The sequence below is a fragment of the Peromyscus californicus genome, unplaced genomic scaffold (genome assembly GCF_007827085.1).
Source record: "Peromyscus californicus insignis strain IS unplaced genomic scaffold, ASM782708v3 Scaffold_22__1_contigs__length_63687245, whole genome shotgun sequence".
NCBI lineage: Eukaryota > Metazoa > Chordata > Mammalia > Rodentia > Cricetidae > Peromyscus > Peromyscus californicus.
The window spans coordinates 21,224,309-21,245,567 of NW_026294525.1; the positions used below are offsets into that span (position 1 = coordinate 21,224,309).

The 21,259-nt window shown below is 39.9% G+C and overlaps 1 protein-coding gene across 6 annotated transcripts in view; it reads right to left on the reverse strand.

Moving 5' to 3' along the window:
• The window catches only part of Utrn (utrophin), a 497,313-nt gene that overhangs the window by 234,775 nt on the left and 241,279 nt on the right, over positions 1-21,259 (reverse strand). For all 6 annotated transcript variants that reach the window (XM_052751043.1, XM_052751044.1, XM_052751047.1 and 3 more), the window contains 4 exons: positions 19,243-19,360; positions 15,247-15,452; positions 12,594-12,748; positions 1,006-1,195 (listed from right to left, as the gene is read on the reverse strand). In XM_052751043.1, the coding sequence (XP_052607003.1) occupies positions 1,006-1,195; positions 12,594-12,748; positions 15,247-15,452; positions 19,243-19,360 (669 nt within the window). The remainder of the gene's footprint in view (positions 1-1,005; positions 1,196-12,593; positions 12,749-15,246; positions 15,453-19,242; positions 19,361-21,259) is intronic.

Consider the following 21,259-nt stretch of genomic DNA (forward strand, 5'->3'; position numbering starts at 1 on the left):
TCAACTGTAGAAGTCAAAGTCAAGCATATTTGCTCAGGATCTACTCCTGGAACACTGTGTGAACAACAAGAATAGCATCCCTGTCATCAAAGAACTGTGTGACCAACCAAGGTAGGTAAAAAGAGGCATCAACTGGCAGTAGAATGCATGCTCACTGGAATATCAGGAAACAGTAGCTCACATGATGAATTCACGTGTTTGCAAATGATTCACAGCATGGAGAAGGAAGGAGATGTAGAGCTGGGGCACACAGGAGACGCCCCCACTGAAGTAACTTGTGAATTGAGCTGTAGTTGAGAAGGTTTACCTATGACTGACAAGAAGAGGAAACTCCACATACCCAAAATAAGAGAAGGCAACTCAAGAGCACAGAAGTGCCGGTACTTGGAATTGGAAGAGGAATTTTGGCATGTTTCGTAAAATTTCACACAACTTTGTTTTAAAGAAAAGTTTTAATATTATCACATTTCTTAGAATGAGATTTGAACCTCAGACTATGTATGCAATTACGGTTATAAAGAAAATATATATATAAAATGCTTTTAGGCTTAAGAGCTTTGACTCTAAATGAGTCACAGAGATGAGAAGTTTCTATAACAAGTATTTATAATAAGTGTATTATAAGTAAAATATATATATTTATAGTAAGTATTAAAATAATATAATAATTTATAATAATTCTCCATTCATATGAAGGGGAAATACCCTTATAATTTAGTACTCAATAACACTAATGGTACAAGGGCTTAAAATGACAAAAAACCAAGCAACCTTGAGTACCTGTAAATACACAATCATTACTTGCATAAAAAAGGTGGATCTTTACCCTAATATTAAGTATAAAAGTATTCTGTAGATCATATCTAAGAAACCAGTTATTCACTGGACTGCATGTATTCCATAACTGAATGAGTGGACAACCTCACCTTGGAACAGTAATCAATGTACAGGTGGCCACACAGGGTTCAGTAGGAGACTGCTGCCCATGGCTTCCCACACACTTACCAGCATCTGCTGTCTGAGCTGCCTGGCCAGGACGCTGTCCTGAAGAGCATTCTCCCGCTGAGAGGCATCTGCCAGCACATTCACTGTGGTTTCTGCTTCCTGAAGCCACTTGACCAAGTTCTCCAAGTCTTTACGAGAAGTCTGCACTGTCCGCAGTTCGGCCTCCAAGGCACTCTGTCTGTCAGCGATGCTGAAAGAAACAATATGGCAGACACAGTTCTGTGACTTACACGGTGACATCATACATCATGTGTACCTAAGACAAAATTAACAGCTAGCCTCAGAGGAACTGCCACCCTTTAAGCCATCAAATGTAACTGTGTGATTTCTTCATCTGTTGGTCTAAAATAAACGTTAAGGAAATTTTAAGTGATTTGTGAGATACCAATACAGAAACATAGAAATATTAACAAAATCATAGCCACACCATCAAATAATTGTGCCTGTGTTTTACATATCATATTTGTACATTAACAGATTTATTTGTACATCATAGATTTATGCCAATATCCATGGGCTGCCATAAGAGCGATTTCAATCAAAAGGCAATATCAACACATATTCATGTATCACCGAATGAATGGGAAGGAGCAAAATCAAAAAAATTTTAAGATTTAAAAACAAGTAATGTAAGGGCTAATGTGTGCAGCTCAATAATAAAGCAATTGCCTAATATTCACAAGGCCCTGCGCCCAATCCCCAACACTACAAAGAAAATAAATTCTGGCACTTGCTAATAATCCAAGTAAATACAAGTTGATTTAATAATATTTGATTTAACATCTTTAATACCATAACAATGTTTAGTGATATTAATTTAATATTTAATAATATTTAGAAGACACTGGGCAAATAAGCTTCTATGAATGTTTCATTAGTTCTACATCAAAACTAGAGCACTGGAAGTTATTTGAATTGGAAAAGATACACACCTGTATAGTCAACACTTAACATTATATACCTCAAAGCTTCCTAGTGGGACATAGACAAATCATTTTTAAAATAGGTACTGGGATGGAAAGATGGATAGATCCATGATTAGGAGTGCCTAACGTACAATCATGAGGATGGGAGTTTGGGTTCCAGCAAGTAACAAGTCCACAAATGCCTGGACCTCCAGCTCCAAGGGATACAACACAATTCCTATTCTGGCCTCTATGCAGGCAGTCAGACAGATGACAGACAGACAGACACAGACACACACACATACAAACTAAAATAAATCTTAATTTTAAAAATTGGGCACCAAAAATTTTAGTCCTATTTATTTAGACCCAAGAAAATTGGAACTGCATGTCCATACAAAGTCTCATACACCAATGTTTAGAACATTATTATTCAGAATATAGAAACAACACCATGGCTCATCATATGAAGGAAGAACTAACCAATGCAATATTATATGGTAATAGATGAACAATTACTCAATTGTAGAATCAAAAAAAAAAGTCCTAATAAATAGTCTACCATTCATGTACCACAAAACCATCATGCAAAGAGAAGGAATCCACATACTGAAAGACATGTACTGTGAGTTCCCACTTGTGGGAAACCTCTAAAGCAGATAAACTCAAAGAGAGTGAAAGCAAATGATGTCACTCCCTAGGACCACAAACAACCCAAACAGGAACTGGAGAGTAAAATACGGTCCATGCAAGCAATGGAATATGACTCAGACACCGAGACAAACTATGTTCAATGACATGGGCAAGCTCTCACATTCACTCTGCTAAGCGAAAGAAGCCAGATTTAAAAAAAAAAAAAAAAAAAAAAACACTCCAGTGAATCCATTCATGTGACGCTCTGGGATGACATAATCATACCAGCATTCACTCCCTAAAATTCCTCTAGTCACATTCGTCTAGAAAAGGAACCCAAATTACCTTACTTGTAATTTTCCTGAGAAAAGAAATTATAATTTATCAACAATTTCTTTTCCCAACTTTATCCTCTACTTTTCTCTCATATTCTCTTTATGTCCATGGAACATGTTTCAGCTCCTTCTAGAATATTATTGATGTTATGACCATGTAAAAATTTTATATCCACATTATAGTGTGCTTCCCACCATCTCCATTAACAAAATCACACACCTGTCTTTTAAAGTTTAGAGCCTGTGTCTTCTAGACTATTCCTTCTTAGTTACATTCTCTTACTCTGGGCTTATAAAAGGTCAGTGAGCCACTTTATATAAAAAATAACCATGTGTGTTCTAGAAAGGTCCTTAGATTCTGATCTAGTCTCACACTACACTTTTACAATATACAGAGATTTCTTATCTGCCCACTTTATAAACTATAGGCAGAAATAGTTTTCCATAATTCCACATTCCTCAGAGTCCTTACTGCAGAATTATGACATTTATAAGCTGCCAATCTAGCCATAATATGCCTTTGAGATTTGTTCATAAACACCATTTTCCCTGAAGACTGTGGGTTATAGACACATAAGACTTTACATGTCATGAAGGAGGAAAATTCTACAACCAAAGGAATAAGACTCCCAACACCTGGAAATAAAACACCCAACACAGGTGCTCTTTGATGATGAGAAAGGGGATCAGAGAGAAGAGAGTGCATGGCTATATATATACATACACTTAACCAGGCAAGCTAATAAATCACCTTTAATACCCCTCGTAGGCTACCCTTAGAAGAAAAGGGCCTAATTTTGCTTCCTCCTCTGTCTTTTTTTACCAGGGATATGGCTTAGGGTGAATCATTTAAAACCTTTGATTTATTTGTGCCATCCTTAAAATGAAGAGCTCGGGCTAGAGGAGTGAGAGAGCCATTGCAGACACTCCAGGGGTCCTTTCCAACCTGTGCCCCCCATTGCTAGGACGATAGAAGCTGAGGCAGGGGTTCCTCCATTGTCGCCCCGTGCTGGCTACAAATTCCACTTCATTAGAGAGTCTCTCTGTCTGTGCAAGAAATGTCACTGGTGGATCCATGAGCAAAGTGCAGACGGCAAAGAGGCTGGGGGGCCCCGATCCTCTGGCTCCCAGGGCACATATGTGTGTGTGCACAGATGCACATGTGTGTGCACAGATGCACACGTGTGTGCAGAAGCTAAAGGACAAACTCTGATGCCATTCCTGAAACACAATCTTTTTTTTTTTTCTTTTTTAAACACAGTCTCTCACAGGCCGAGGACTTCCCATGTAGGCTACACAGGCTGGCCACTGAGCCCCAGGGATCCGCCTATCTCTGCCTCCCGGCCCTGGGATTACAGGTACACGCTAGCATGTCTGGCTATTTTTACTTTTTTCAAACAGAGGTTCTGGACCATCAAGCTCAGGTCTTCATGCCAACTCTTACCTGAGTCTCAGATAAGACCAGAAAGAGGTAGAAGACATCCCGAGAAACAGACAAGCAAGTAGAGAGGAAGGAGTAGACTGTGATTGGAATACAGGTTTTAACTTTAGGAAATTTCTGTTTAGAAGACAAAGGCAGGGACTTTTTTTTTTTTTAAATCTAAATCTTTAAACCTATAAAACCAAGAAAAAAAAAAAAGAATAGGCTGAAAACATATAAGATATAACATTTGAAGTCTTCAAAGAGAGGGACTTTAGCTAAAATATTTTTATGCTTCAAACAAAAGGAATAACTGGCTATAGGACACAAAGAAAATAGAAATAGCTTCACCTAGAAGCTGTAAGGACATCCATGGGTGACAGATTTGTGATCATTTATATTAAAGGGAACTAAGATTTTTCTAAAATATGAACTCTTAGCTTTCACATGATATCCGTAATAAAACTCGCTGTGCTAGCCTATAAAATAAGCCGATAGCCATTTTGTAACATAAAATATGGCCACCCACATAGCAGGCTTTTGAAAATGTCATTTTAAAGATGTTAGGCAATATTTGGTATTTTAAGCTGTAAAATGTAATATACTGTTCAATGAAGGGTGTGTATTGCTTATAATTGGCCAAAGAGAATGGTCTTACAAATACAGGTCTTTTTTACAAAATGCAAAAGGAGTTTTTAGGAAAGCCACAGTTGTATATGGCTAATTTTGATGTTTTAAAAGGTGACCTTTACAGTGGTATACAATTTCAATGTATTTATCTCTTTCTGAGTAGAAAATGGCGGCACTAGTCTGAGTGGCAGGTAGAAAACTTAGAGTGATTGCTTCAGATTTTGCTCCCTGGAAAACAAAATTAACATTTCCCTGAAATACATACTAACACACACCGTGCGGGGAAAGCACTCAAGTGAACAGTGAGTAATCCTGAAATACCCCGTGCTCTTCTGGTGACCAGTCCTTGCTATATAGAGAATGGGTCTGTATCAAGACATTTAAAATATCATTGCATGGGATTTGAAGAGACTGTTTGCTAAGACGCTAATATTGGACCACTTAAAAGGCTGAAAAGCCCCTTCCTCCAACTCATGATGCATAGTTATATATGACATACCAGAGCAGCGACCTCCCCTGGGACTGCTACTGCCACCAACACCAAAACAGACCACCCAGACATTTCCATGAGAGGCTGTGTCTCTCCACATCTTCTTTATTTACTTCCTTGTTTATTTAAACTAGATCACCTCTCACATTTGTCTTCATTAATCAACCAATATTATACTTCCAAATCTGTCCCAACATGCCCCAGTCTACCTCCCAAAGGCACCTTCCATCAAACCCTGGAGCTCATACTGCACAATCAACCAGCTCCCCTGTACCTCAGTCTCCTCCGGTCAAGCCCTCATTTGGCCTTCGCCTTCACTGAATCCTTGAGCCCAAAATTACCATGCCTTCAATTCCTCCCTATTCCTGTCCAGTCTGGCTGCTCCTCCTCACAGCACACTTCTCTAAAATTGTTTCTACAAATTGTTTGCCCTTTCTCTCCTCCATAGTGTTTTTCTCCCCCAAACCCAAGGTGTCTCCCAGTTTAGTGGTCAATATCTGTTAAAATATTCACTCTTTTATTATTCCCACTATATCAAGCCACATAGGTAACCCACCGAAGCGGTATCCAAAGCACAGGTGGAGCTTACAGTTATCCACGGCTGGATTCCCAACAGCCAACCATGTCCCCATTTCTAAAGTAGACCCAGTAGTCACTTCCTTTCTGCTCTTCCCAATTATTCTTTCACCCCAGGGAACTATTCTCAAAGTGAGACCTACAGAGATTAAATTTTCATCAATACAAACAGTGTCAGCCCCATATTCACCCCTCCCATAGCTTCCTGTTACACTCATGTCAATGAAACGCCTGTGCTTTACAAAGTGCATATCTGACCTCTGCCCCCTCTCCCCTCACGTCCCAGGCCCAATGACTTTTACAACTGCTGTGGATTCTGGAACTTTCCTCACCTTTCCTTGACCCCCAGAAGTAGCTTAAGTACCGCCTCTGACGTTTGCTTTCTTACGTTTTCCAACTCTTCCTAAGTCCCTTTCTAACACTCTACTGCTGACTTATTTTACAACCCCCAAACAACCTCCTAGAATTATGGAGTTTTTTTTCCCCTCAACTTCTCCCATACTCCATGGTTTCCCTTATAGAATGTAAGCTTTCTGGACGCGGGTACAAGTATAGTTAAGGTTGATTCTTCAGGACTCTCACAGAGCCTGGCCGGCTAAGAGGCTAATAAACAGTTCTTCAATGAAATGATTAATTCACTAAAGGAATAAAAAAGCAAATGAAGGAAAAGACAAAGACTGCCCATTAGCCCTCTAATGTATTTGATACAGAACTGAGAAAAATGTCTGCCTGTAGGAGCCTGATACAAACTGAACATAGAGGCAGTCCCAGCATGTACCACAAACCATGCTCATGAAGGCTTTGTTTTTTCCAAGGGCAGAAAAACAATACACGGAATATTAAATAACAGAACAGAAAAAATATAGAAGAGAATAATTTTTATACTGCCAATGCTAGTGACAGAAACAAAAGAAACAGACTGAAATCTAAAGGTGGCTACGAGGGAAAGAAGTGACCTTCCAAGAGGATAAAACAAGTTGACTGACCCAAATCTCTGAATCTCGTACTGGTAAACAACCGAGAAGGAAAAAACTGCCTGCACCCAAGAGTGACTGACAGCTGCTCGTTTTAAGAGCTCGGTGGTCGAGCCTGGCCAAAGTCAAGCGTAAGTGGTGACCCCAATACGATATCATTCATTGACTGCACTTAAAAGGTATTGACCAAACTGAAGAATGATCCAGACTTAGAAGAACACATCCTTTTTACTTAATTTACAGAGACGATAAGCAAGCACTAACTGAGAAAGGGAAATGAAATCAAAGCTTTGAGATATGCAGCAAAACACACTGGAAAAGCGATCGTGGTCCAGAATCTAACAAATTCAATCTTTTTTATTTCTGAGTCTCATATGTTCCAAGCTGCCTCAAACTCCCCGTGTAAAGGAGGATTTCCTTGAACTCTTGATCTCCCTGTCCCTATCTCTTGAGTGCTAAGACTACAGGTAATGGTTGTCATACCCAATTTATGCAGCACTTGGGAATCAAACCCAGGTTTGATACACTAGACAAGCCCTCTACCAACTGAGCTATATCCCCAGCCCACAGACTCAGTCTTCAGAGTTCACAAAACTTCCATCAGTCCTTGTAAACTACATCCGGTCCACGAGTATTAATGAAAAAGGCAGTGTCATCTGAAAAGAAGAAAATAAAGCGATTCTGGCTCATCAATTTGAACTCTATGCACGGCTCCCCGTCAAATAGCAGTCTTTAAAGTTTTCCACTCTTTTCTTCCCTGGATTGTTGGATTTGTGCTTTAGCACAAAGCACTTGAATACAACATAAATTAAGCAAGTATGATGATTTCACTAACCAAGATAATTGGATTTTTAGAGAAGTTTCATCGACTAATAAAGACTGAGTGTATCGCTAATGCATCCATTAAAGCAGATAATCCAACACTTTATCATGAGGATCAGCAGAAACCGTTCAGAATGACAAAGAAGCAGCTACAGACTCCACTTTCTGCACATCAGCCATACAAAGCTCTGCAAAGTGTGACCGCCTATGAGGAAGACACAGCAACATGATGATAATCTAGGCGACCTTTTCTGGAGCCGAGACCAGGCACCGAGAATGTTTAGATGTGACTTCTGATCTCACAGTAGTCCTACACATCAGACATGTTCTCCGATTTAGAACCAGGGTAAGAGAAACTCAGTGAGATGACCTAACTTGCTAAGGAGTCACACAGATGGCAGATGCATATGGCGGGCTTTAGCCAAGGACTGTCAGATACCTCACACCGGGCCCTCTGCTCTCCCTGAAATTTCTCATCCTGGAAATGCCTTAAAATAGGCAGAGGAGAACAGGACCTTGTAGAGTAAGGACAAGGAGAAATTCCACAGTTAATTAGTGACTCTTGAGAAACCATAGCATACAGCCACAGTACTGATTTCCTTTATAATACTTCAGTACAGATAACTCTATTTATATACATATACATGCATATATACCTCCATACCATTATACATATGTATGTATATGCATATATATGTGTGTGTATATATAAGCACACACACACATAAAATGTTATATTATCCATGCAGAGCCTAAATATAGAGCTAAATAACCATTCAGACCCAAATCAGGTATCCACACTCCAGAATTTGCTATAAATTGACTATTTCTAAACCACCTGAAATATTCTGAAATCTAATATGTGTGTGTGTATAATATATGTGTGTATATATATTACATATTACTAACATGATGCCACAGTGGAAAATTCTGTTTCATTTTTTTAAAACTACTTAACATGTTATATAAAAAAACTTAACATGTTATAAAAAACCTAAAAAAACCTTTAGGTTACATGTATATGGTACATATGAAGTTTTATTAGTTAATTAATTACAGTGCTGGAATGGCACAAGGCCTCGTACATGCTACACTTCCCAACTTACCAGGAACATTTACAGCATAATACATTCCATGTCATGTCATTGGAGCACCATCTTCTATGTCGGTCACTACATGTCTCCAAGTTCCAACCACTTCTAGTCCCAAGCATAATAAGGGATACTTAACTTTGTGCAAACACATTTCAACTGTCTAAATTTGCAAGAAATAATTAGTTAACCGGTATTAAAAAGGAAAGCAAAAAAAAACTAAGAATTTTTATACATTGGAAAATGACTGTATCTATATTACAGATTATCTTCAGGGAGGTTAGGGGAAACAATCACACATACTAATATTTGTGCTCCTAGGAGGAAACCATCCACACTGAGCTACATAACGACTATAATAAATGCCCTCACATCAAAGGACAGCTTTCTGTTATCAGAGTTGTTTGGGATTTTTGACATTGTAGATAAAGGAACGAGGACCTTTAACTGTGAATGGTCGATTTCAATTCATACCAAACGTCGCCACTGAAAGCTGATATTAAATTTCACACATTACAGCCACTAACATTATTGCATATGCAAGTGTAACACCCCCTCACCTCTACAGAATTCCGCTGACAATGATGTATATTCAGAATACAGCTGCGAAGTGAGAGGAAGTGATGATAAAGGCCTGTCGGGGGGCCATCAGCGTGGCACAGTCATGGGCTAGAGATTGCTATATTATTCACAGATGCTCCCATATCTTTAATCTGATCTGCTCTCTATACACAGCGCAGATAAGAACCAGTAAACAGACTCACAAGCAGATCTGAGGAGCAAGTGCGCAGAGCGAGCATTCACCAGCAATAGCTGACATTCTGATAACAAAGAAGAAAAATTAAACTATTGCTAAAGAAAACAAGAGCCTGGCTGTGTAGGCAAAAGGACCCGAATTCTAATCCCACCTATGCTTGGTGAGCTGTGTGGCCCTGAGGAATTGTTTACCTTCTCTGTGCTTCCATTTGCTACCAATGCATGCTGATGAAGGCGCTTCAGGTCTCTTAAGACTGCTGGGAGAATTGCAGGAGAGCAGTGTGAAGAGCTTACTGCACAGACGGTCAACGAGAAGCCACTCTGACCGACACACATTAAAACCACAGCAGACACTCACCAGAGAGAGGCGGCAGCTTGTTCAGATTCCCACCCATGCTTCAGAACTCAGAGCATGGGTAGAATCGCCAGCTTTCAGTCTTACCGAAGTAGCATGTGTCTGTTCTGTGTGACTTTGAACATGGCATTAAACTTCACGGAACTTGGGGAGTGTGAGGTTAGCCCACGGGTTCTCAAAGGAGGTGTTAAGTGGATCTACGCCCAGAGTGGGGGTAGAAAAACGTACTCCTTTCTCTGCCTTACTCTAAAGCTTAAGTGCATGGGATACAAGGAGACACACAGTACACTCCACGACTAATGATCGAAGCTGATGAGGGAAGATTGAAAGTTCGATCCTAGTCTGAGCTACATTGCAAGTTCAGCTGTCAGGAAGACTCTGCCCCCAAAATAATTCATTAACTAATTAATTAAAACTTCAAAGTGGGAGGTGGGGTCTAAAAGCTTCTAGTGGGAGATAATTTTAAAATACTGGACTAAAGTGGGTGTGAAACTTCTCAATCTGTCTTTATAACAACAAAGTCAAGAACACAAAAGAAGGTTAATATAATCTCACACCTTGCTTAAGAAAGTCAGGAATGGTTGTTAATGTATTCCTGAGAGATGTCTATTTAGGACAGTGAAAGATGTGAAACATACTTAATTTCAATATAGAAGCTCTAGCTGTCACTCCTGAAGGATCCTGTGAGCTACAGGTTGGTTGTATTTTCCGAATTGTGTAAATAACAATGTTATCTAAATCGTGTCTAAATATTAATATGACTTATTTCTAAAATAATATAGAAAGAGACTAAAGTAAAGCAAGTCCTTGTAACTACAACAAACCGGGACTCTGTAGCCATCTCCACTTTGATAAATGAAAGATCACCTTGGAACATAATTCATTTTTAATTGCCTCCTCCATCTAATTTCACTGCAGATAGGGGCTGTCTTAAGATATTTACAAAGTAAAGGCAAGAAAAGCCTTAAACAAAGCAGACAGCACATTTCAAAGTGAGTGGTCGAAATTTTTTTTTTGGCGGGGGGTGGGATTGTTTGTAATAAAAACAAAGACGGTTCTTACTCATGAGATTTCTGGTAATGGATAAAACAGCTTTAAGGATTACCACACTCACTGCTGTTTTTAATTCACCTTCCTCTCTGTCTTAGTTATGAGATCTATCCAATCAATGTGTCATGATGCTAAAAATACCAAGATTGTAGGCATTCAGCTTTAACTTTCGGCAAAGTTGTGTTTGTTGAGGTATTTATCTGGAACCTGAGTAAATCTCTAACACATATACAATCTCACACTCTCCCCTCAGAATCTTCTTTCTTCACAGAGTTTGCAGAACCACTTTAAAGAATCTAAATAAACATGACATCTAGAAGTCCAACAAGGTGGCTTAATGCTTTCCACCAAGCCTAGCAACCTGAATTCAATCTCTAGAACACACGCAGTAGAAAAAGAGAACCTACTCCTCCATGTTGTGCTCAGACCTCTATATCAATGCAGTAGCACCCATGGGTACACATGTATACCACATACACACATAGACAGACAGACAGACAGACACACACACACACACACACACACAATAAAACAAATCTAGAGACAAAAATTCTTCCATGTTAAGCTACCATTAAATTATTGGAACTATTATGTCAGAAAGTACTCTGATATCAACTTTATGCACTGCAAAATAAACATGGTTTGATATCAAAATAATTTCCAGGAAATCGCAAGAGCATAGGAAAGATGTTTGGGAAGCCATAATTTCACTTCTATACAGGCACTGACAGTAAGATGTATAAAATAAATACTTTGCGGGGCGGTGGTGGCACAGGCCTTTAATCCCAGCACTCGGGAGGCAGAGCCAGGAAGATCTCTGTGAGTTCGAGGCCAGCCTGGTCTGCAGAATGAGTTCCAGGACAGACTCCAAAGCTGTACAGAGAAACCCTGTCTCGAAAAACCAAAATAAATAAATAAATACTTTCTAACTGATGATGAACATAAACATACAATCTGATAAAAATGCTAACTACTGCTTACGGTTTCTCAAACCCTACAAGATGAACCTCTCTTATAAACACATGTGTTATTTCAGGTTGTTCTAGACAACCTGTCATCTAGGTTGACTAGATGACAAGGATGGGAAAAAAAGAGAATAAATTAACCAAAACTCTGCACAGAGATGATTTCAGAGGTCAGGTGGCAAATCCATAGAGTCTGCTCCTCATCTGAAGATGTTCCAGCCAAATATCACACATTACTATAGTAATAATTAACACTAATATTACCCTAAAGTAGTTACAACTACCTGTGTTCCATACCAGAGAACTACAAAATGTATTCTAAATAACACAAAATGGCACAAGAAAACATTTTTAAAAATTACTGGCAAGGTTGAAAGAAAAATGCATTGTACAATTTCAAGAACATATACAAATACACACTCTGCGCAAAGTATAATAATGTGTACTTTGTTCATCATAATTTAAAAGTAGAAAAAAAATAATAAAATACACTTCTAGGATTAGCATATTTAGCCTACAAGAAAGCCAAGGAAATTGGATTCTCAAGTAGGCAATGCACGTGTTCCTGCCAAGGCTTTCAAGTTACCTTTGTTTGAGATTGATCCATGATGTTTTCAAGTACTCGGTGGTTTCTTTCACATTCCTGGTGTCGTCGCTACTGTATTCTTCCAGAAGTTTCTGCAGGACGTTTTCAAATGCCATGATGACACCATCGCCAGAACCCACTTCTTGAAGCAACAGCTAGAGCGTAAGTTGAGGCATAGCTGTTAGAAATGGTCACTCAGTAACTAGTACTACCCAACCCTGGTATTCCTGGGAAGTTTTAGCACATTTTGGACACAGAACTCACAAGAAGAAAGAAAATAAGAGGACAAATTCTCAAGTTTAAGCCAAAATAACTGAATCAAAGTAATTCTAGAAGTAGGGGGAAAAAGGAAAAAGGAAAGAAAAGAAAAGCCTGTCTGAGGAGGGGCTAGAGAGATGGCCCGGCATGTACTGTTCTTGAAGAAGACTTAAGTTCAGTTTCTTGTACCCACACTGGGTCAGCTCAAAAATGCCTGGAACTCCAGCTTCAGGAGACGGACACTCTCTTCTGACCTCCACATCTACCTGCACTCATGCACACATGCCCACCCCCAACCCCATCACACATATATACATACTTAAAAAAATAATTAAAATAAATCCTTAAAAGAGAAAGTGCCTGAGGAATCAGGTGCACAGTGGGTGATAATAAAAGATGACCCATCTGAGGTACCTGACTTCCTCAAGCCCTTTGACCTCTTCATGCCTCTTGCTGTATATCTGATTCTCACAAGATATGAATCATATTTGAATAAACTAAGTTACTCTATATGTGTTTGGAGACATGTCAAAGACTACCATGGTGGAAATCCTCTGCTTCTTACCCCTGGATCACTTTGCCCCTTATCCCTGGATCACTCTGTTCCTTACCCCTGAATCACTCTGAGTGTTTGCAAATATAACAGTTCAAATGGATCAAGATTTGTTAGGCATTTGTCTAAAAGTCCTCACAAACACTCAATGTACAATGGACACCAGCCCCTTCACAGTTTCCCAACACTAGAAAGAGTCTCTCAATCCATCAAGATAGTTGCATGAAATCCAAATGACAGTTGAATGTGTCACTAATACTTTTTGTAGCCATTGTGAAAATAAAAATCCACCTTAAGGTTTCAGAAGAAACCTATACACATTGTTCATTTGAGTAGCAGAGAATCAGTGCACAGTACTTGTGAAAGACTGCTCCCAAACCCTTCCCCTCCATGGATATCAAATCTACACATGTCCCTTAGATTAAATGGTGTAGTGTTTGCACAACAAGCTGTGAATTGAACATCCTTCAGTACACTGCAAATCTCCTGTAAGTTACTTGTATTGTTTAAAACAGTGGCTCTCAGCTGGGTGGTGGTGGCGCATGCCTTTAATCCCAGCACTCGGGAGGCAGAGCCAGGCAGAGCCAGGCAGATCTCTGTGAGTTCGACGCCAGTCTAGTCTACAGAGTGAGATCCAGAACAGGCACCAAAGCTACACAGAGAAACCTGTCTGGGGGGGGGGGGGGGAGTGGCTTTCAACCCATGGTTTATGACCCCTTTATGGGTCTAATGACCCTTTCACAGGGGTCACATATCAGATATTTACATTACTATTCATAACAGTAGCAAAATTACATCTATGAAGTAGTAACAAAAATAATTTTATGGTTAGGGGTCACCTGTAGTAAACTGTAGTAAAGGGTCACAGCATTAGGGAGGTTGAGAACTACTAGCTTAAAACAACATCAATGCTTCATAATTAGCTGTCATATTGTTGTGCTCAAAGAATAATGGCAAGCTAACAAAAAAATATCTATATGTGTTCAGTTTAAAATCTGTAGACATGGATATTGAAGATTTGAAGGCCAACTGCATTCTGGGTATGAGGATGGGCATACTGGTGACCATTTTTTAATTAGATGCCTCTAGTCATATGTACAAAAGCTTTGCTATTACTTTGAGGCAATCAACAAGAATCATAAACACAAAAAACAATTCAGAAACTAATGGAGTTGGCCAGTTGGATTTTAAATTATACCCATGAAAAGTGCTCAGGTGTGGAGATTTGAAGCATTATTTGCAGGTTTTCGATTTGCTTCCCACATTTTCTAGATTACTATATTCTTCCTAAATACATATTTTCATTTCCAGGCTATCTGAAGGGAAAATACAATGTTACACCAAAGTGTGACCATGCATCCAACTCAAGAAATTTTCTATGCTTGTAGTAGGAATTTTTAAATAACACGCTTTAAACCATAATTGTTCAATATTCTCAACACTATAATGAAGTTGATTACTAGCTGTTGCTACCAATAGAACATAGACATTAGAGAAATTACACTTACTTATGGCCTGACTTACACACTACAGAAGTATTCAAATGAAAGTCTTGGGAAATTTTGTAAGTAAAAGCAATCTCCAGAGTAAGCCAAAGAAGTCAATGAATGAGGTTTGCTTTGTAGATGCTCACTATGGCTCCATTCGTACAAATGCGTGTTTCTGTTCGCTGTGTCTTTAGACATCTTCCCAAAATAACAAAACCTTTGCAATTCAATCCCTATACATTTCAACATGTATGTCTAAGAATGTGGGAAAACATGAGAGGCCCTACATAGTTAACAATACAAAAGAAGTAAACCCAACAAATGAGACCACCAAAAACTATCCAGTGAGTCTTACTTGATTATCAGACACTTGTTTGCTAAGGGGGTCACGTCGGGCCTGCTGAAGCATGTAGAAGCGAGCCTCGTATTTTCTCATGAGCTCTTCGGTCTCTTCCCTGTGGTCGTCCCACCGCAGACTGTCCACCACCATGTCCTCCAGCTGCTGCCTCCTCAGCTCCACCCCGTGCTGTGTGCTCTCCCACTGGGTCTTCACCTTTTCCACTGGGGGGCAGGATAAAAAGAAACCCTCAAAAGTGGCCCTCAGGGGGAGGAAAATAAATACCTGTTCCTAAATTTGTCATGAATAGGTCTAGAAACAGAAAGAGGGCAACATGAGAAACACATCTTAAAGAGGCTCTAATGTGTGTCTGCCACAATTTTATATATACATATTATAATGTATTACTATATATCATATAGTTAATTGTATACATAGGGGAGATGGCTCAGCAGGTACGTGCAATGTGTAATAATAGATATTATATATTGCACTATGTTATATAAATATAGATATATATAGAGAGAGAAAAATGGCTTTGTAACCCATGTTGACTCCAACTTGAGAGTCTACTGACTCAGTTTCCTGAGTGCTGAGATTATCAGCACAAGCCACCATGCCCAGCTCACCACTGTTCCTACCTTCTGTACTGGGCTCAAAGCCAGGGTGTTTCACACACTATGTAACCACCTTACCACTGAGCTATACCTCCAGCTCTTCTAAATTGCTTTATCTATGTAAGTCAGAGCCTTCCTGTATTTTCCAATCTAGCCTTGAACTTGTAACTCCCCTGCCTCAGTATCTCAAGTAGCTTGGTTTACATATAAGCCTGTGACACCTCATCCAGACATATTTCTAAAACTACTCCGGGGGGGGGGGGGGGGTCTTGAATATCACTAATATTAAATGTGCTAATCATCTAATAACAAAAATATCTACTGAACTGATAAAAATTAAAGACAATTCCCTAGTTTATGTAGTCACAGAAGCTGATCTGACAAGGACAAAACCTAACAGTGTTCTATGATAAAACTTGAACACAGCCACAGTCTCCATCTGCCCTCAATGGAGAGTCTCTCAGGCAGAGAGCACTTTTTATATTTGCTCTACTCTGGCGAGAGGCCTTTCTGATGGGCAACATTTTTATATTTTCAAGTTCAACAGAAATACTGAGAATGAAGACATTGCAAGTCCTGCACACCTCTGAGTTCGCAGTCACACAGTTTCATGCTGGCTTTTTACCTTTCTTCCCCCTCTACTGTTTCCTCTTCCTCTCCCTCTTGCTTTCTCTGTATCCGTCTCTATGTCTTTTTTCCTTACCTTCTCTCCTTTCCCTCTCCAATGCTCTCTCCTCTCCTTTTTTTTTTTTATTTTTAAATCAGGGACCTACAAAAGGAAAGATCTATGGAAATTTAAACTTTTGGCTCATTACTACAGGGAAAGTTCACGATAGTGGGCTGAAATATCAATAAATGATAGTTCTACGTATCAGCCCACAGACGGCAAACACCAGGCTTGGCGATGATGCTCTGGATGCCAGACAACCTCAAGGGCCAAGAAGATCAAGCCCGAGGAGAACTTAACTACAGGACGAGACTCCAGTCGGGGAGCTGGAGTGATGGCTCAGCAAATGCTGCTCCTGCAAAAGGCCCAGGTTCGGGTCCCCAAACCCACATGGAGGCTCACAACCATCTCTTACTCCTTTCGGGAGGTCCAGTGCCCTACTCTGTCCACCATGGGAGCCAGCATACACTCAGTGCACATATTTACACACTACACATACTTACTTTTTGTATACAAAAAGTAAATTTAAAATACATAAAATTTAAAAAAATAAAAGATTGTAGTTTAGTTACTGTAGAACATTCTGGCAAAATTCTTAAAATAATATTATGTGGTTAATGTAAATCATAAAGCTATTGACTTACAGTTAGTTGTTCAGAAGGCTGGAAGGTTTTCATGTCATAAACTCTATTAAACTGTTCAATGAGTTATGATTTTTAAAAATTACCCAATGAAAGTCTATGTTGTATGTTGTTTTAACAATGTAAAGAAATTCCTGAAAGTTTTAACTCAAGGAAAGGGGAGACAAAACTATGATGATACTCTAGTTCTCAGCTAAAAACTCACATAAAGTCCTTATTGCCAATTCTGTCACTGATACAGCTTGTCCATTTGGACAAATACAAGTTAAAGGGTCAAGTGCCAGCAAGTATCAATGGTTTCCCATGAAAAATAAATTCTCTTATTCATTGTAAATGATGAACAGAAGTCACTATTAGTGGCACACAAGCTGATAAGGGCTCTCTGTGTAAATAAACAATGATAAAGACTAATTAGTTGAGACTAATTAGGGGAAGGAAAGAAAAAGAGAGAGAGGGGGTAAGAGGAGAAGAAGGAAGAGGCAGAGACCAGAGACAGAAATAAATGGAGGAGGGAAGATGTTCAGAAGATGGAAAACTTTGCTGTAAATAATAATAATAATAATAATAATAATAATATAATAATAATTAGAGTTGGGTTGTAGCTCAGCCAAGAGAGTGCTTTCCTAGCATGCAGAAAGTCCTAGGCTCACCAGCAACACTGTGTAAACCTGACAGAATGATGTCAGCAGTCCAGGTGCTCAAGAAGTCAAGGCAGGATACTTATAAATTCAAGGCAAGTTGGAGGCCAAAATGTGACTTTTAAAAAATCTATTAAAATAAGTCCTGATGGTGATGAGAAAGCAAAATGGAATGCTGCTGGAAATGGGCTGGTCCCGGGAACAGAGATCTCTCACCAAGGAAGGGAGGAAAGATCACTCCAGAGTCCCCCATTGTACAAGATCCATAATCAGTCAATTATCAAGAAGACTGAAGCAAAGTGGCTCTGAGTAGAAAGAAGCCAGTGCCACCACGTGTGGAAAGTTCTAATCTAATCATCTCCTTCAGTAACCATATTGCTCATTTATTTTGAAAGCAAAAAGCATCTACTACACCCAAAGCTGACTTCCCTCCCTCAGGAAAAATTCAACTTTATTCACCCAGTTCATATTCCCACACATATTTACAGAGTTCCTAATGGGAAAACCAGAGGCCAGAAAGGTGAAGATTCACAGTCTGCGCATGGGAGAGAAAAATAAAGGAGCTAAGAGATCTACAGTGGATTGATAGGGAATGGGGCTGTAGTAGGGAGTAAAGAGAGGAATCGGGGTCCACTGGGGAATACAGATGGGTGGGAAGGCTTCACAAAGGGGGTGACACTTTAGCTGCTGAGTAATTCCACCTACGGAGAACAGACTGAAATTGAAACAAACAAAAGAAGACAAATGTGAATAAAAGTAAGTGGCTGGAAGGGTCAGAGGTTTGAACAATGATCCAGAGCAGGCGGGGATCTGCAGGAGACAGGGGCTGAGGAAAAAGAATAGGATAGCCACCAGACACCGTTCTTAAGACTCCAAACTCGGTTCTGTGTGCTACACAAACAGAGGAACCTTAACTCAACCACTAACTCCAAACAGGGACATTAGTTTGTAAATATTTCATAGGTTCATTTCATTGGTTGTTTAATTATCCCTTTAACTAAGGCATCCCCACATGAAGGCAACCACAAAGCACGTATGGAATGAATTCTGAGGTAAGTTTAGAAGAAATGGTGACACCCAGTTTCAGTGAGTGGAGAGAAATGGCAGAATGAATTGGTGTGACTACAGGTTTGGCTAGCTTTGTTCCATTAGATGTCTTTCAAAAAAAATTCTAACATAAGAGAAAAAAATCAAATGCATAAGAGTTCAGAAGGGAGGTATGAGGAGGCTTTAAAAAGATGAAAAGAGAAAGAGAGAGAGAGAGAGAGAGAGAGAGAGAGAGAGAGAGAGAGAGAACTATTTCCTCCTAAATGAAGAGTGCCAATTACCAAATAACAATTTCTAGTAGAATAATCTTTGTAGCTGTGTGTGAACATTAAGGAAAGTGGCTGAGAATCCATAGAATACAGTGGCTCAGAATCTATAGAATAGATTTTTTTTATTTAACTTACGTTTTTCTGTGATTGCTGTTCTCACATCAGAACTGGAAGCTTTGTTTTTCAAATTCTGTGCCAATGTAAATACAAAATCAAGCTGAGGGTGGCGCTGTTCTAAATCAGCCTTTGTGATCTGTGAAGAGACAAGATCAACGGGGATTAAGGCATCATACAACAAGACCCTAACTGTGTAAACGGGTTGGCTGGTAGCAACGGCGAGTTTTCTTCCTCTCAGGGGCAATGACGCATCAGCAATGCAGCAGCAGAAGAGCAGGTGATCTGGAGTCAGAGGCCTTGGGTTCGAATCTCAGCTCTTTTATGAACCAACCAAGTAACCAGGAGAGGCATCACCCTCTCCACACTGCACCTAGCTCAGTTACATCAAGTCTAAGGAGATTAAAAGAAGGAATTCTCTTATCAACAACAGAGAGGGAGAACAAGGAATAGGAGACCATGGTAAATAAAGACCACATGAGAACAGGAAGAAGCAAAGTGCTAGAGAGGCCCACAGAAATCCACAAAGATACCCACACAACAGACTGCCGGCAATGGTCGAGAGACAGCCCGAACTGACCTACTCTGGTGATGGGATGGCCAAACACCCTAATTGTTGTGCTAGAAACCTCATCCAACTACTGAGGGATCTGGATGCAGAGATCCATGACTAGGCCCTGGGTGGATCTCTGGGAGTCCAATTAACGAGAATGAGGAGGGTTTATATGAGCGAGAATTGTTGAGACCAAGGTTGGATAAAGCACAGGGACAAATAGCCAAATGAATGGAAACACATGAACTATGAACCAATGGCTGAGGGGTCCACACTGGATCAGGCCCCCCGAATGGGTGAGACAGTTGATTGGCTTGATCTGTTTGGGAGGCATCCAGGCAGTGGGACCAGATCTTGTGCTCATTGCATGAGTTGGCTGTTTGAAACCTGGGGCCTATGCAGGATTGTTTGGCTCGGCCTGGGAGGAGGGGACTAGACCTACCTGGACTGAGTCTACCAGGTTGACCTCAGTCTGTGGGGAAGGCTTTGCCCTGGAGGAGATGGGAATGGGGGGGGGCGTTGGGGGGAAGGTGAGGGGGACGGGAGGGGGGAGAACAAGGGAATCCGTGACCGATATGTAGAACTGAATTGTATTGCAAAATAAATTAAAATAAATTTAAAAAAAAAAAAAAAAAAAAAAGAAGGAATTCTCCCTGAAAATGCTCTGAAAACATCAGCAATGATTGCTGCTGACTCCTTGTGTACCTGCGCTATATCAGGACACACATAAGGAGCCCCCTAGAACAGCAGTTCTCAACCTGTGGGTCACGACCCCTATGGCAAACCCTCTCTCCAAAGATATTTATATCACGATTCATAACAGCAGCAAAATAGTTATTTCTTTATGAAGCAGCAACAAAAATAATTTTATGGTTGGGGGTCCCCACAACATGAGGAACTGTATTAAAGGGTCTCAGCATTAGGAAGGTGCCCTATAAGGATGAAAGTGGCGTATTAGAAAAGTAATAATTAGAATAACTGCAAATGAATCAACTTAGACATGAATCACCCTTTTTTCACGGACTATGTGTCTTAGCTGATAAATAAGACAGGGGCTAAGAATTCCAGGAAGAGTCTATTTTAATTCCAGCACTAATAAATACCATAAAGATTAGAAAGCACAATTCACAGTTAGTACAAACAGTATGTCAAAGGATTTGTCTAGCCATCTCGCTATGAGCTCCCTAATTCTGTAGGTTTCACTCACTCCTACAGGGACAAGTACTTCCAAATGAATGACTCACACTCCAGTCCTAGATCCCAGGGCACGCTTCTATGAATGCGGCTGACTCCCTTCCCTCCGCACAACAAATCCAAAAGTAAATTACTCAAATGCTCATTGGTGCTCCATTTTTCCTCCTTTCCATTTCCTCTGTTTGGAAACAGCATCGTCTCAGCCCCTCGCAAAGGGCTCTTTCTCTTGATTTAAGCATCTCTCGCCTCCCATCCATCCTCACCTTCTACTAAAGCAAAGCACTGTTATCA